General features: G+C 39.5%; 1 protein-coding gene across 1 annotated transcript in view; it reads left to right on the top strand.

Annotated features, from left to right (window-relative positions):
• SPPL3 (signal peptide peptidase like 3) overlaps window positions 1–14,057 on the top strand; it is a 116,676-nt gene that overhangs the window by 87,154 nt on the left and 15,465 nt on the right. The window contains exon 3 of the mRNA XM_065889974.1: window positions 11,858–11,946. Coding sequence (XP_065746046.1) covers window positions 11,858–11,946 — 89 coding nt within the window. The remainder of the gene's footprint in view (window positions 1–11,857; window positions 11,947–14,057) is intronic.

Consider the following 14,057-nt stretch of genomic DNA (forward strand, 5'->3'; position numbering starts at 1 on the left):
AATCATATTGGATTAGGGTCCACCTTAACAACCCCATTTTAATTTAATTCTCTCTCTGAAGGCTCTGTCTCCAAATGCAGTCACATTTTTAATTATAGTTATTCTATGAATCAAAAGAAATATTGACTGCAGAGCTCCTAGCATAGTGCCTGAAAGTATAAGCTCAATAAAGGTTAACTATTAAAAATATTTTAATCCACGGCTGCATAGTCAGAAGACCATCTCTTCTACTTGGATTCTTAGTAGTAGGTTCTTAATGTAGGTCTATATGAGCATTGATAATTGGAAATTTGTCTGCCTCCTACAACTGACACCCGTAACTTTTTCCTGTTTAGTTATAGTTGGTGAAAAGACAAATTGAAAATAGCAACTAATACGCTATAATTTAGATGGCTTTTTCCATAATGGTAAATGGTTGTCTGTGATGGAACAGCCATAGCTCAATCTTTTTGTTAGCATATAAACATTGATTTCAGTAACCTAGACTTGCTGTTTGTTAAGCAGATAGCTAAGATACAATCTGGATGGAATATCTAGTAATAACATTATGATGTATAAATATATTATATGTTATTGCATAGTAATAACAATAGGGTTGTGATGGCAGGGGTTGGGGGATTGAAGGGTAGTCTTCTATGAAGATGGAACAAACTGTTCTAGGTCCAGCCAAGCAATTTCATATCTGGAGAGTTAATAAAGATTGCCAAGTAAGTTGGGATAAAGGCCCATAACTCACAGTGGTCTCTGGATAGCTCAGGAGGCAGGGTCTTCTACAGAGGCTCTGTTTAACAGCTTAAGTTTGCTGTCAGCTATGCAGTGTGGGTAACCATTACTAGACCACAGTCATAGAAGCCTGGGATCTGCTAAACTTAGGTCTAGGATGTCATTTTATAAAGCTGGAATGCATGTATCTTCCATGTTTGAGCAAATATATGGGGCCTCACAACCTCATTTAGCCAGATTTCTGTTTTGTGTAATAGTGACCCATGGTAATATTATTCCATATGTACAAGAAGTTAGGTAGGTACATAGAAGATATTTTTAAATACCCAAATCAAACTTCTGGACATGAAGACAACAATGTCTGAGATCAAAAATACATAGGGTTAGATTAAGAGCAGTTAGACATTACAGAAGAAAAGATTAATGAACTTGAAGGCACAGCAATAAAAACTATCCAAAGAGAATTAGAGAAGAAAAAATAATTTTTTAAATGAAAAGTGTCATTGAGCTATCATTGGAAATCAAAGAGCAATCTCCAGTGGCCTAATATGGTAATTAGGATCCTTGAAAGGAAGAGAAGAAAGAGGGGGACTGAAAAATGCTTGAAGAATGAATGGCCAGAATTTTTCCAAACTTGAAGAAAACTATAACCCACAGATTCAGTAAACCCATAGCACAGGAACCGTGAAGAAAACTACACCAAGGCACATCATAATCAAATTGCTCAAAACCAGTGATTAAAAAAATCCAAAAAGCCGCCGAGGGGGTGAGGGGATGGGAGGTGGGAGGGAATCCGATTTCTCACTGAAAACAATATAAGTGAGAAGACAGTGGAACAACAGCTTTAAAGTACAGAAAGAAAAACTGTCAACATAGAATTCTATGGCAAATGTATCTTCCAAAAGAAAAGGCAAAATAAAGATGTTTTAAGACACACAAAACCTGAAAGAATTCTTCACCAACCAACTTGCACCACAAGAAGTGTTAAAGGAAGTACTTCAAGCAGATTAAAAGTGGTACCAGTTGGAAGTCTGGGTCTACACAAAGGAATGAAGATCACCAGAAATGACGCCTACATGGGAGCTCCCTGGCAGTCCAGAGGTTAGGGCTTGCTCAGTGCTTTCACTGCTCTGGCCTGGGTTCAGTCCCTGGCCAGGGAACTAAGATCCTGCAAGCCATGCAGGACATAGCCAAAAAAGAAAAAAAAGAAAAGAAAAAGAAATGGTGACTACAGTGATAAATATAAAAGGGTTTTTTCCCCCTTATTATTTAAAACTCCTTAAAAGATAATTGTATGAACAAAAACAATAATATAGTATGGCGTTCATAGCATAACATGTAAAAATAAAATGCATGGTAATAATAGTACAAAGGTTGAGGGGGAATAAATGTACACTGTTATCAGGTTTTAATATTATATATGCAGTACTGCCATATAACTTGAAGGTAGGCTGTGCTGATTAAAGATGTATACTATAAACTGTACAACAGCCACTAAAACAAAAGAGCAGAGACAGCTAATAAGACAACAGAGGAAATAATACAGAATCATAAAAAATACTGTGTTAATCCAAAAGAGGGCAGGTAAAGGGGAGCAACAACAGAAGAGATAGGACAAACGTGATAGTCTCAGACCTGATCGTAACAATAGTCACATTAAATGAAACTGGCCTAAAAACTCCAGTTAGAAGATAGCAGTTGTCAGATTGAATTAAAAAGCAAGATCCAATTACATGATGCTTACAGAAAACACACTGTAGATATAAAGCCAGAAAAAATTTAAAGTAAAAGGTTGGGAGAAGATACACCTTATACTCATCAAAAGAAAGCTGGAGTGGCTATATTGATTCAGATAAAGCAACTTTCAGAGCAAGGAATATTACCACAGACCAAAAACCATATTTCATAATGATAAAGGGGTCAGTTAAGCAGTAAGACATAATAATCCTTAATGTTTGTGCATCTAATAGATTTTCAAAATATATGAAGCAAAAACTGATATAACTTCAAGGAAAAAGTAAAACAAACCCACAAATGTAGCTGAAGATTTTAGTACCTCTCAGTAATCGATAGAACAAAGTAGTCAGAAAATCAGTAAGGATATAGTGGCTTAAACAATATTCTCAACCAGCTTGACCTGATTGACATTTATAGAACACTCCATTCAACAGTGGAATACACATTCTTCTCAAGTGCATGTGGAACATTTACCAAGATAGAATGTATTTTGGGACATAAAAAAAAATTCTCAGTAAATGGATTCAAGGCATACAAAGTATGATCTCTGATCTCTGTTAGTCAGCTGGGGCTGCCATAACAAAATACCACAGATTGGGTGGCTTAAACAACAGAAATTTGTTTTCTCAAGTTCTGGAGGCTGGAAACCCAAGGTCAGGGTGCCAGCATGGGTGGGTTCTGTTGAGCACTCTCTTCCTGGCTTGCAGATGACCTGCTTCTTACTGTGTGCTCACATACATGGTCTTTCTTCAGTGTGTGCATGCTCCAGGAGAGAGAAGGAGAGAGCGCGAGAGTGCACACGCAAACTCTCTGCTTTCTCTTCTTAGGATACTAATCCCATCGTGAGGGCCCCTCCCTCAGGACCTCAGCCAGATTACCTCCCAAAGGCCCCATCACCAGATACCATCCATCACATTGAGGGTTAGGGCTTCAACAAATGAACTTTGTGGGGGACACAAACATTCAATTCCTAACAAATCACGATTGAATTGAGCAGAAAGAGCTCTGGAAAATTCCCGGATGTTTGGAAGCAAAAATAACACACTTCCATGTATCAAATAAGAAATCAAGAAGGAAATTAGAAAATACTTTGAATTAAAACAAAGTGAAAACACAACACACCAAATTTATGGAATGCGGCAAAAGCAATACTTAGGGAACTGTAGCTCCAAATGCCTGGATTAGAATAGAGCAAAAAGTATCGATGATCTAAGCTTTTACCTTTCTTAATAAACTAGAAAAAAGGAGCAGATGAAACCCAATTCAGTAGACAAAAGGAAAGAATAAAGATCAAAACCAAAGTAAATCAAATAGATTTCCTCTACTGGAGAAAAATCAGTGAAACTAAAAGCTGATTTTTTTAAAGAATCAATAAAATCGGTAACCCTCCAGCCAGACTAATCTGGGGAAAAAAAGAGAAGACACAAACCTAATATCAGGGGTAAGAGAGGTGATATTACTAGAGCCTACAGATATTAAAAGGATAATAAGGGACTACTATAAACAACTTTATGCCAATAAATTTGACGGCTTAGGTGAAATGGACAGATTTTTTTGAATGGTACAATCTACCAAAGCTCACTCAAGAAGAAATAGGTAGGGCTACCCTTGTGGCACAGTGGTTGAGAATCCGCCTGCCAATTCAGGGGACACGGGTTCGAGCCCTGGTCTGGAAAGATCCCACATGCCACAGAGCAACTAAGCCCGTGCACCACAACTACTGAAGCTCGTGCGCCTAGAGCCCGTGCTCCACAACAAGAGAAGCCACTGCAATGAGAAGCCCACACACTGCAACGAAGAGTAGCTCCCGCTGGCTGCAACTAGAGAAAAGCCCGCGCACAGCAGTGAAGACCTAACACAGCCCAAAATAAATTAATTTTTTAAAAAAAAGAATAGGTAACCCAAATAGCCCTATACTTATTAAAGAAATTGAAAATTGGCAGACTGTTTTCCGAAGTGGCTGCACCAGTTTACATTTCCCACCAGCAACATGTAATGGTCTCAGTTTTACAGCCTTCCTAACACTTGGTTATTATCTGACTTTTTGGTTACAGCCATCCTAGTGGGTACGAAGTGGTACCTCATTGTGGTTTTGATTTGTATTTCCCCAATGACTAGTGTTGTTAAGAACTTTTCACTGAGCTCTGCCCACCAAAGCAACAGCCAGCTCTACCCATCACCAGTCCCTCCCATCAGGAAACTTGCACAAGCCTCTTAGATAGCCTCATCCACCAGAGGGCAGACAGCACAAGCAAGAAGAACTACAATCCTGCAGCCTATGGAACAAAAACCACATTCACAGAAAGACAGACAAGATGAAAAGGCAGAGGGCTATGTACCAGATGAAGGAACAAGATAAAACCCCAGAAAAACAACTGAATGAAGTGGAGATAGGCAACCTTCCAGAAAAAAAATATTCAGAATAAGGATGGTGAAGATGATCCAGGACCTTGGAAAAAGAATGGAGGCAAAGATCAAGAAGATGCAAGAAATGTTTAACAAAGATCTAGAAGAATTAAAGAACATATAGAGGTGAATAGTACAATAACTGAAATGAAAAATACACTAGAAGAAATCAATAACAGAATAACTGAGGCAGAAGAACAGGTAAGTGACCTGGAAGACAGAATGGTGGAATTCACTGCTGTGGAACAGAATAAAGAAAAAAGAACGAAAAGAAATGAAGGCAGCCTAAGAGACCTCTGGGACAACATTAAACACAACAACATTCGCATTAGAGGGGTCCCAGAAAGAGAAGAGAGAAAGGACCCGAGAACATATTTCAAGAGATTATAGTCGAAAACTTCCCTAACATGGGAAAGGAAATAGCCACCCAAGTCCAGGAAGTGCAGAGAGCCCTATACAGGATAAACCCAAGGAGAAACACGCTGAGACACATAGTAATCAAATTGGCAAAAATTAAAGACAAATTATTGAAAGCAGCAAGGGAAAAGCAACAGATAACATACAAGGGAACTCACATAAGGTTAACAGAGTTTCTCAGCAGAAACTCTATAAGCCAGAAGGGAGTGGCATGATAAAGTGATGAAAGGGAAGAACCTACAACCAAGATTACTCTACCCGGCAAGGATCTCATTCAGATTCAATGGAGAAATCAAAAGCTTTACAGACAAGCAAAAGCTTAGAGAATTCAGCACCACCAAACCAGCTCTACAACAAATGCTAAAGGAACTTCTCTAAGTGGGAAACACAAGGGAAGAAAAGGACCTACAAAAACAAACCCAAAACAATTCAGAAAATGGTCATAGGAACATACATATCGATAATTACCTTAAACGTGAATGGATTAAATGCTCCAACCAAAAGATACAGGCTTGCTGAATGGATACAAAAACATGACCCATATATATACTGTCTACAAGAGACCCACTTCAGACCTAGGGACACATTCAGACAGAAAGTGAGGAGATGGAAAAAGATATTCCATGCAAATGCAAATCAAAAGAAAGCTGGAGTAGCAATACTCATATCAGATAAAATAGACTTTAAAATAAAGAATGTTACAAGAGGGCTTCCCTGGTGGCGCAGTGGTTGAGAGTCCGCCTGCCGATGCAGGGGACACGGGTTCGTGCCCTGGTCCGGGAAGACCCCCACATGCCGTGGAGCGGCTGTGCCCGTGACCATGGGTCCTGAGCCTGCGCATCCAAAGCCTGTTGCTCTGCAACAGGAGAGGCCACAACAGTGAGAGGCCCGCGTACCGCAAAAAAAAAAAAAAAAAAAAAAAAGAATGTTACAAGAGACAAAGAAGGAACACTACATAATGATCAAGGAATCAATCCAAGAAGATATAACAATTATATATGCACCCAACATAGGAGCACCTCAATACATAAGGCAACTGCTAACAGCTATAAAATAGGAAATCGACAGTAACACAATAGTGGGGGACCTTAACACCTCACTTACACCAATGGACAGATCATGCAAAATGAAAATTAACAAGGAAACACAAGCTTTAAATGACACAAAGTAGACCAGATAGATTTAATTGATATTTATAGGACATTCCATCCAAAAACAGCAGATTATGCTTTCTTCTCAAGTGCGCATGGAACATTCTCCAGGATAGATCACATCTTGGGTCACAAATCAAGCCTCAGTAAATTTTAAAAAATTGAAATCATATCAAGCATCTTTTCTGACCACAGTGCTATGAGATTAGAAATCAATTACAAGGGAAAAAAACACAAACACATGGAGGCTAAACAATACGTTACTAAATAACCAAGAGATCACTGAAGAAATCAAAGAGGAAATCAAAAAATACCTAGAGACAAATGACAATGAAAACACGACGATCCAAAACCTGGGGGATGCAGCAAAAGCAGTTCTAAGAGGGAAGTTTATAGCTATACAAGCCTACCTCAAGAAGCAAGAAAAATCTCGAACAAACAATCTAACCTTACACATAAAGGAACTAGAGAAAGAAGAACAAACAAAACCCAAAGTTAGCAGAAGGAAAAAGATCACAGCAGAAATAAATGAAATAGAAACAAAGAAAACAATAGCAAAGATCAATAAAACTAAAAGCTGGTTCTTTGAGAAGATAAACAAAATTGATAAACCATTAGCCAGACTCATTAAGAAAAAGAGGAAGGGCTTCCCTGGTGGCTCAGTGGTTGAGAGTCCGCTGATGCAGGGGACACGGGTTCGTGCCCCGGTCCGGGAAGATCCCACATGCCACGGAACGACTAGGCCCGTGAGCCATGGCCGCTGAGCCTGCGCGTCCGGAGCCTGTGTTCCGCAAAGGGAGAGGCCACAACAGTAAGAGCCCTGCATACCGCAAAAAAAAAAAAAAAGAGAGAGGACTCATCAATAAAATTAGAAATGAAAAAGGAAAAGTTACAACAGACACCGCAGAAATACAAAGCATCCTAAGAGACTACTACAAGCAACTCTGTGCCAATAAAATGGACAACCTAGAAGAAGTGGACAAATTCTTAGAAAGGTATAACCTTCCAAGACTGAACCAGGAAGAAATAGAAAATATGAACAGACCAATCACAAGTAATGAAATTGAAACTGTGATTAAAAATCTTCCAACAAACAAAAGTCCAGGACCAGATGACTTCACAGGTGAATTAACATTTAGAGAAGAGCTCTAACACCCATCCTGCTCAAACTCTTCCAAAAAATTGCAGAGGAAGGAACACTCTCAAACTCATTCTGTGAGGCCACCATCACCCTGACACCAAAACCAGACAAAGATACTACAAAAAAAAGAAAATTACAGACCAATATCACTGATGAATATTGATGCAAAAATCCTCAACAAAATACTAGCAAACAGAATCCAACAACACATTAAAAGGATCATACACCATGATCAAGTGGGATTTATCCCAGGGATGCAATGATTCTTCAGTATACGCAAATCAATCAATGTGATACACCATATTAACAAATTGAAGAATGAAAGCCATATGATCATCTCAATAGATACAGAAAAACCTTTTGACAAAATTCAACACAAATTTATGATAAAAACTCTCCAGAAAGTAGGCATAGAGGGAACCTACCTCAACATAATAAAGTCCATATATGACAAACCCAGAGCAAACATCATTCTCAGTGGTGAAAAACTGAAAGCAGTTCCTCTAAGATCAGGAACAAGACAAGGATGTCCACTCTCGCCACTGTTGTTCAACATAGTTTTGGAAGTCCTAGCCATAGCAATCGGAGAAGAAAAAGAGAAGGAATACAAATTGGAGAAGAAGAAGTAAAACTGTCACTGTTTGCAGATGACATGATACTATATATAGAGAATCCTAAAGATGCCATCAGAAAACTACTAGAGCTAATCAGTGAATTTGGTGAAGTTGCAGATACAAAATTAATGCACAGAAATCTCTTGCATTCCTATACACTAATGATGAAATATCTGAAAGAAATTAAGGAAACACTCCCACTTACCACTGCAACAAAAAGAATAAAATACCTAGGAATAAACCTACCTAGGGAGACAAAAGACCTGTATGCAGAAAACTATAAGACACTGTTGAAAGAAATTAAAGATGATACCAACAGATGTAGAGATATACCATGTTCTTGGATTGGAAGAATCAATATTGTGAAAATGACTAGACTACCCCAAGCAATCTACAGATTCAGTGCAATCCCTATCAAATTGCCAATGGCATTTTTTACAGAACTAGAACAAAAAATCTTAAAATTTGTATGGAGACACAAAAGACCCCAAATAGCCAAAGCAGTCTTGAGGGAAAAAAATGGAGCTGGAGGAATCAGACTCCCTGACTTCAGACTATACTACAAAGGTACAGTAATCAAGACAATATGGTACTGGCACAAAAACAGAAATGTAGATCAATGGAACAGGATAGAAAGCCCAGAGATAAACCCACGCACCTGTGATCAACTAATCTATGACGAAGGAGGAAAGGATATACAATGGAGAAAAGACAGTCTCTTCAATAAGTGGTGCTGGGAAAAATGGACAGCTTACATGTAAAGAATGAAATTAGAACACTCCCTAACACCATACACAAAAATAAACTCAAAATGGATTAGAAACCTAAATGTAAGACCGGACACTATAAAACTCTTGAGGAAAACATAGGAAGAACATTCTTTGACATAAATCACAGCAAGATGTTTTCTGATCCACCTCCTAGAGTAATGGAAATAAAAACAAAAATAAACAAATGGGACCTAATGAAACTTAAAAGCTTTTGCAAAGCAAAGGAAACTACAAACAAGACAAAAAGATAACCCTCAGGGGCTTCCCTGGTGGTGCAGTGGTTGAGGGTCCGCCTGCCGATACAGGGGACGTGGTTTCATGCCCTGGTCTGGGAAGATCCCACATGCCGCGGAGTGGCTGGGCGCATGAGCCATGGCCGCTGAGCCTGCACGTCCGGAGCCTGTGCTCTGCAACAGGAGAGGCCACAACAGTGAGAGGCCCGTGTACCGCAAAAAAAAAAAAAAAAAAAAAGACAACCCTCAGAATGGGAAAAAATATTTGCAAATGAATCGACAGATAAATGATTAATCTCCAAAATATATAAACAGCTCATGCAGCTCAATATTAAAAAAACAACCCAGTCCAAAAATGGGCAGAAGACCTAAATAGACATTTCTCCAAAGAGAGGACATACAGTTGGCCAAGAGGCACATGAAAGACTGCTCAACATCACTAATTATTAGAGAAATGTAAATCAAAACTAAAATGAGGTATCACCTCACACCAGTTAGAATGGGCATCATCAGAAAATCTACAAACAACAAATGCTGGAGAGGGTGTGGAGGAGAAAAGGGAACCCTCTTGCACTGTTGGTGGGAATGTAAATTGATACAGCCACTATGGAGAACAGTATGGAGGTTCCTTAAAAAACTAAAAATAGAATTACCATATGACCCAGCAATCCCGCTACTGGGCACATACCCAGAGAAAACCATAATTCAAAGAGACACATGCACCCCTATGTTCATTGCTGTGCTATTTACAATAGCCAGGTCATGGAAGCAACCTAAATGCCCATCGACAGACTAATGGATAAAGAAGTTGTGGTACATATATACAGTCGAATATTACTCAGCCATAAAAAGGAACGAAATTGGGTCATTTGTAGAGACGTGGATGAATCTAGAGACTGTCATACAGAGTGAAGTAAGTCAGAAAGAGGAAAACAAATATCGTATATTAACATATATATGTGGAACCTAGAAAAATGGTACAGATGAATTGGTCTGCAGGGCAGAAATAGAGACACAGATGTAGAGGACAAACGTATGGACACCAAGGGGGGAAAGCAGCAGGGGGTGGGTGTGGTGGTATGCTGAATTGGGAGATTGGGATTGACATGTATACACTGATGTGTATAAAATGGATGACTAATGAGAACCTGCTGTATAAAAAAGTAAATAAAATAAAATACAAAAAAAAGCAAGATGCAGAAAATGTGAATAGTATGACCCTGTTTTTGTAAAACAATAATAAAAAGATTTCATGTACATGTATATATGTGTAAAAAACAAAAAAAAACTTTTCATGTGCTCATTGGCTATTTGTTTATTTTCTTTGGAGAAATATTTATTCAGAGTCTGCCCACTTTTTAATTGGGTTGTCTTTTTTTTATTGAATTGGAGGAGTTCTTTCTGTATTCTAAATGTAAGGCCCTTATCAGATACATAATAGCACGTATTTTCTCCCATCCTTTGGGTTGTGTTTTCATTTTTTTGAAAGTGTTCTTTGCAGCACACAAGGTTTTAATTTTGATGAAGTCCAGTTTATCAAATTTTCACTTGTGTGTTTGGTGTCATATGTAAGAATCCACTGCCAAATCCAAGGTCACAAAGATTTTGTCTAAAGTTTTATAGTTTTAGCTCTCCAATTATTTAAATTAATTAAAATGAAATAAAATGTAGAATTCAGTTCCTTAGTTGTGCTCCCACATTTCAAGTGTTCACGTGGCTAATATCTACCAAATAAGTCAGTGCAGGTACAGAACATTTCCACCATCACAGGAAGTTCTTTTGGACGCACAAACACTTTAAAGGAACGCAGTAGTAGAAAATGAGCTAAGGACTTGAACAGTTAGTTCACAGAAAGAGAAATGGGCAAGCTCAGGTACATAAAATTGTTTAATAGTTAAAGAATTCTAAATTAGGACAGAGACAACATTTTTAGTCCCCCAGATTGACTGTGTCTACTTCCTTCAGGTCTTGACTCAGAAATCACACCAGTGCGGCCTTCCCTTGCCTACCCTGTTTAAAATTTCGGATCTACCCTCTCCATTTCCTGCCTTTTCTCCTTAGCTCTTACCATTAGCATACCCTATATTTAACGTATTTTTCTTGTTTATTGTCAGTTTCCCCCCCCCTTCGAATGTAAAATCCATGAGAGCCTATTTTACTCACTATTTATTGTCTCTCCAATACGTTGGATATTCCCATGTATAGCAATATCTCAAATCCATGTTGTTGAATGAGAGCTGGCAAGGTGTAGAGAAACAAGTGCTCTCATACACTGTTCTCAGAGAGTGAATTGGTCCACCCTTTTTGGAAGCAATTGTGTGGTATGTAAAAGTCTCAAAATTGTGCTTGCCTTTTGACCCAGTATTTCTCCTTCTAGGTATTTAGCATAAGGAAGTAATTAAAGCTGTACACAGAGATATGGCTGGAATATTCAGCCACAATGGAATGCTTTTACCTGCAGTCAGGAAAACTCTTGAACTGACACTGTAAGGAATGTAGATTGTTTTTTTAAATATGGCATCAAGAAGTGTTTTGCAGAGCTATTCAAAAGAGATCTTCCTTTCCTTCCTAATGCTTTAGCATTTAAAAGTATGTCTCATTACTCACTTTTCTGGTCTGCTTCTTAAGTAAAACTAAAACTTACTTATACAATTTTTTCCCACAGGTCCCTTAATATGGACTTTGAAAATCAAGATAAGGAGAAAGACAGTAACAGTTCTTCTGGGTCTTTCAATGGCAACAGCACCAATAATAGTAAGGCATTTTATGACAATTAGCTTTCTACATGTAGTTGTCTTAATTTGATTCTTTCTATAACCCCAGTAGATAATTTACTGGGTTCAAGGATTATGTTTGGTATAATAATAAAATTAAATCTGTATGGTATAATTTGTTAAAGTCTTATGTTCTGAACCTGAATTACGGATTTCTTGTATAGTGCTTTTAATTCATGCCTAAAAACTTGCTGCCAAGATTTTTTCTTTTTTTTTTTTTGCGGTATGCGGGCCTCTCACTGTTGTGACCTCTCCCACTGCGGAGCGCAGGCTCAGCGGCCATGGCTCACAGGTCCAAGCCGCTCCGTGGCATGTGGGATCCTCCTGGAACAGGGCACGAACCCGTGTCCCCTGCATTGGCAGGCGGACTCTCAACCACTGCATCACCAGGGAAGCCCTATTTTCTTTTTTTAAATAAATTTATTTATTTTACTTTATTTATTGTTTTTGGCTGCATTGGGTCTTCGTTGCTGTGTGCGGGCTTTCTCCCGTTGTGGCGAGCGGGGGCTACTCTTGGTTGCGGTGCGGTGGCTTCTCTTGTTGCGGAGTGTGGGCTCTAGGCACACAGGCTTCAGTAGTTGTGGCTTGCGGGCTCTATAGCACAGGCTCAGTAGTTGTGGCACACGGGCTTAGGTGCTCCGTGGCATGTGGGATCTTCCCGGGCCAGGGCTTGAACCCGTGTCCCCTGCATTGGCAGGCAGATTCCCAACCACTGCGCCACCAGGGAAGCCCTCTTTATTTTCTTAAAGACGAACAGGATAGATGGGTATCTGCCTGCTTATAACTTCATTTAAATCCTTTGGTGAGGTTGATAATTTTGTAGGTGTTGATCATAAATTCATTTAGTGATTCTTAAAGATAGCTACTTGAAGTACTTGTAAAACTATTGTATCTTTTCTGATACTTAAGATTTTAAAGAATGTTTGCTTTGAAAAAACAGAAGTGTGCTATATGGCAAGTATTCAGCAGCATTATTCATCATAGCCAAAAAGTAGAAGCAACTGAAAGATCAATAAACTAGTTAATGGATAAACAAAAGATGGTATGTCCATACAATGGAATACTATTCAGCATTAAAAAAAGTTAATTACTGAAATATGCTCCAACATAGATGAACCTCAGAACACTGTTAAGGGCTTCCCTGGTGGCACAGTGGTTAAGAATCCACCTGCCAACGCAGGGGACACAGGTTCGAGCCCTGGTCCAGGAAGATCCCACGTGCCACGGAGCAACTAAGTCTGTGAGCAACAACTACTGAAGCCTGTGTGCCTAGAGCCCGTGCTCTGAGATGAGAAGCCACCATGATGAGAAGCCCGCGCACCGCAACTAGAGAAAGCCCACACGCAGCAGCAAAGACCCAATGCAACCAAAAATAAAATAAATTAATTTTTAAAAAAATTGTTAAGTAGGGCTTCCCTGGTGGCGCAGTGGTTAAGAATCCGCCTGCCAATGCAGGGGACACGGGTTCGAGCCCTGGTCCAGGAAGACCCCACATGCCGCAGAGCAACTAAGCCCATGCGCCACAACTACTGAGCCTGCGGTCTAAAGTCTGTGAGCCACAACTACGGAGCCCACGTGCCACAACTAATGAAGCCCGCGCGCCTAGAGCCCGTGCTCTACAACAAGAGAAGCCACCGCAATGAGAGACCTGTGCAGTGCAAGGAAGAGTAGCCCCTGCTCGCCGCAACTAGAAAAAAGAAAGCCCGCGTGCAGCAACAAAGACCCAACGCAGCCAAAAATAACTAACTAAATAAATTAATTTTTAAAAAAATTAAGTAAAAATAGCCAGATAGAAAAACTACATATTGTATGAGTCCATTTATATGAAATTTCCAAAAAGGCAACTATATAGAGACAGAAAACAGATTCGTGGTTGCCTGGGGCAAGGGATGGGAAGGAGAATTAACAGTAAACTGGCATGAGGGATCTTCTTGAGGTGATGAAGATATTTTTTTTTTTTTTTTTTTTTTTGCGGTATGCGGGCCTCTCACTGTTGTGGCCTCTCCCATTGCGGAGCGCAGGCTCAGCGGCCATGGTTCACGGGCCCAGCCTCTCCGTGGCATGCGGGATCCTCCCGGACCAGGGCACGAA

Source organism: Phocoena phocoena, chromosome 13 (genome assembly GCF_963924675.1).
Source record: "Phocoena phocoena chromosome 13, mPhoPho1.1, whole genome shotgun sequence".
Classification (NCBI taxonomy): Eukaryota; Metazoa; Chordata; class Mammalia; order Artiodactyla; family Phocoenidae; genus Phocoena; species Phocoena phocoena.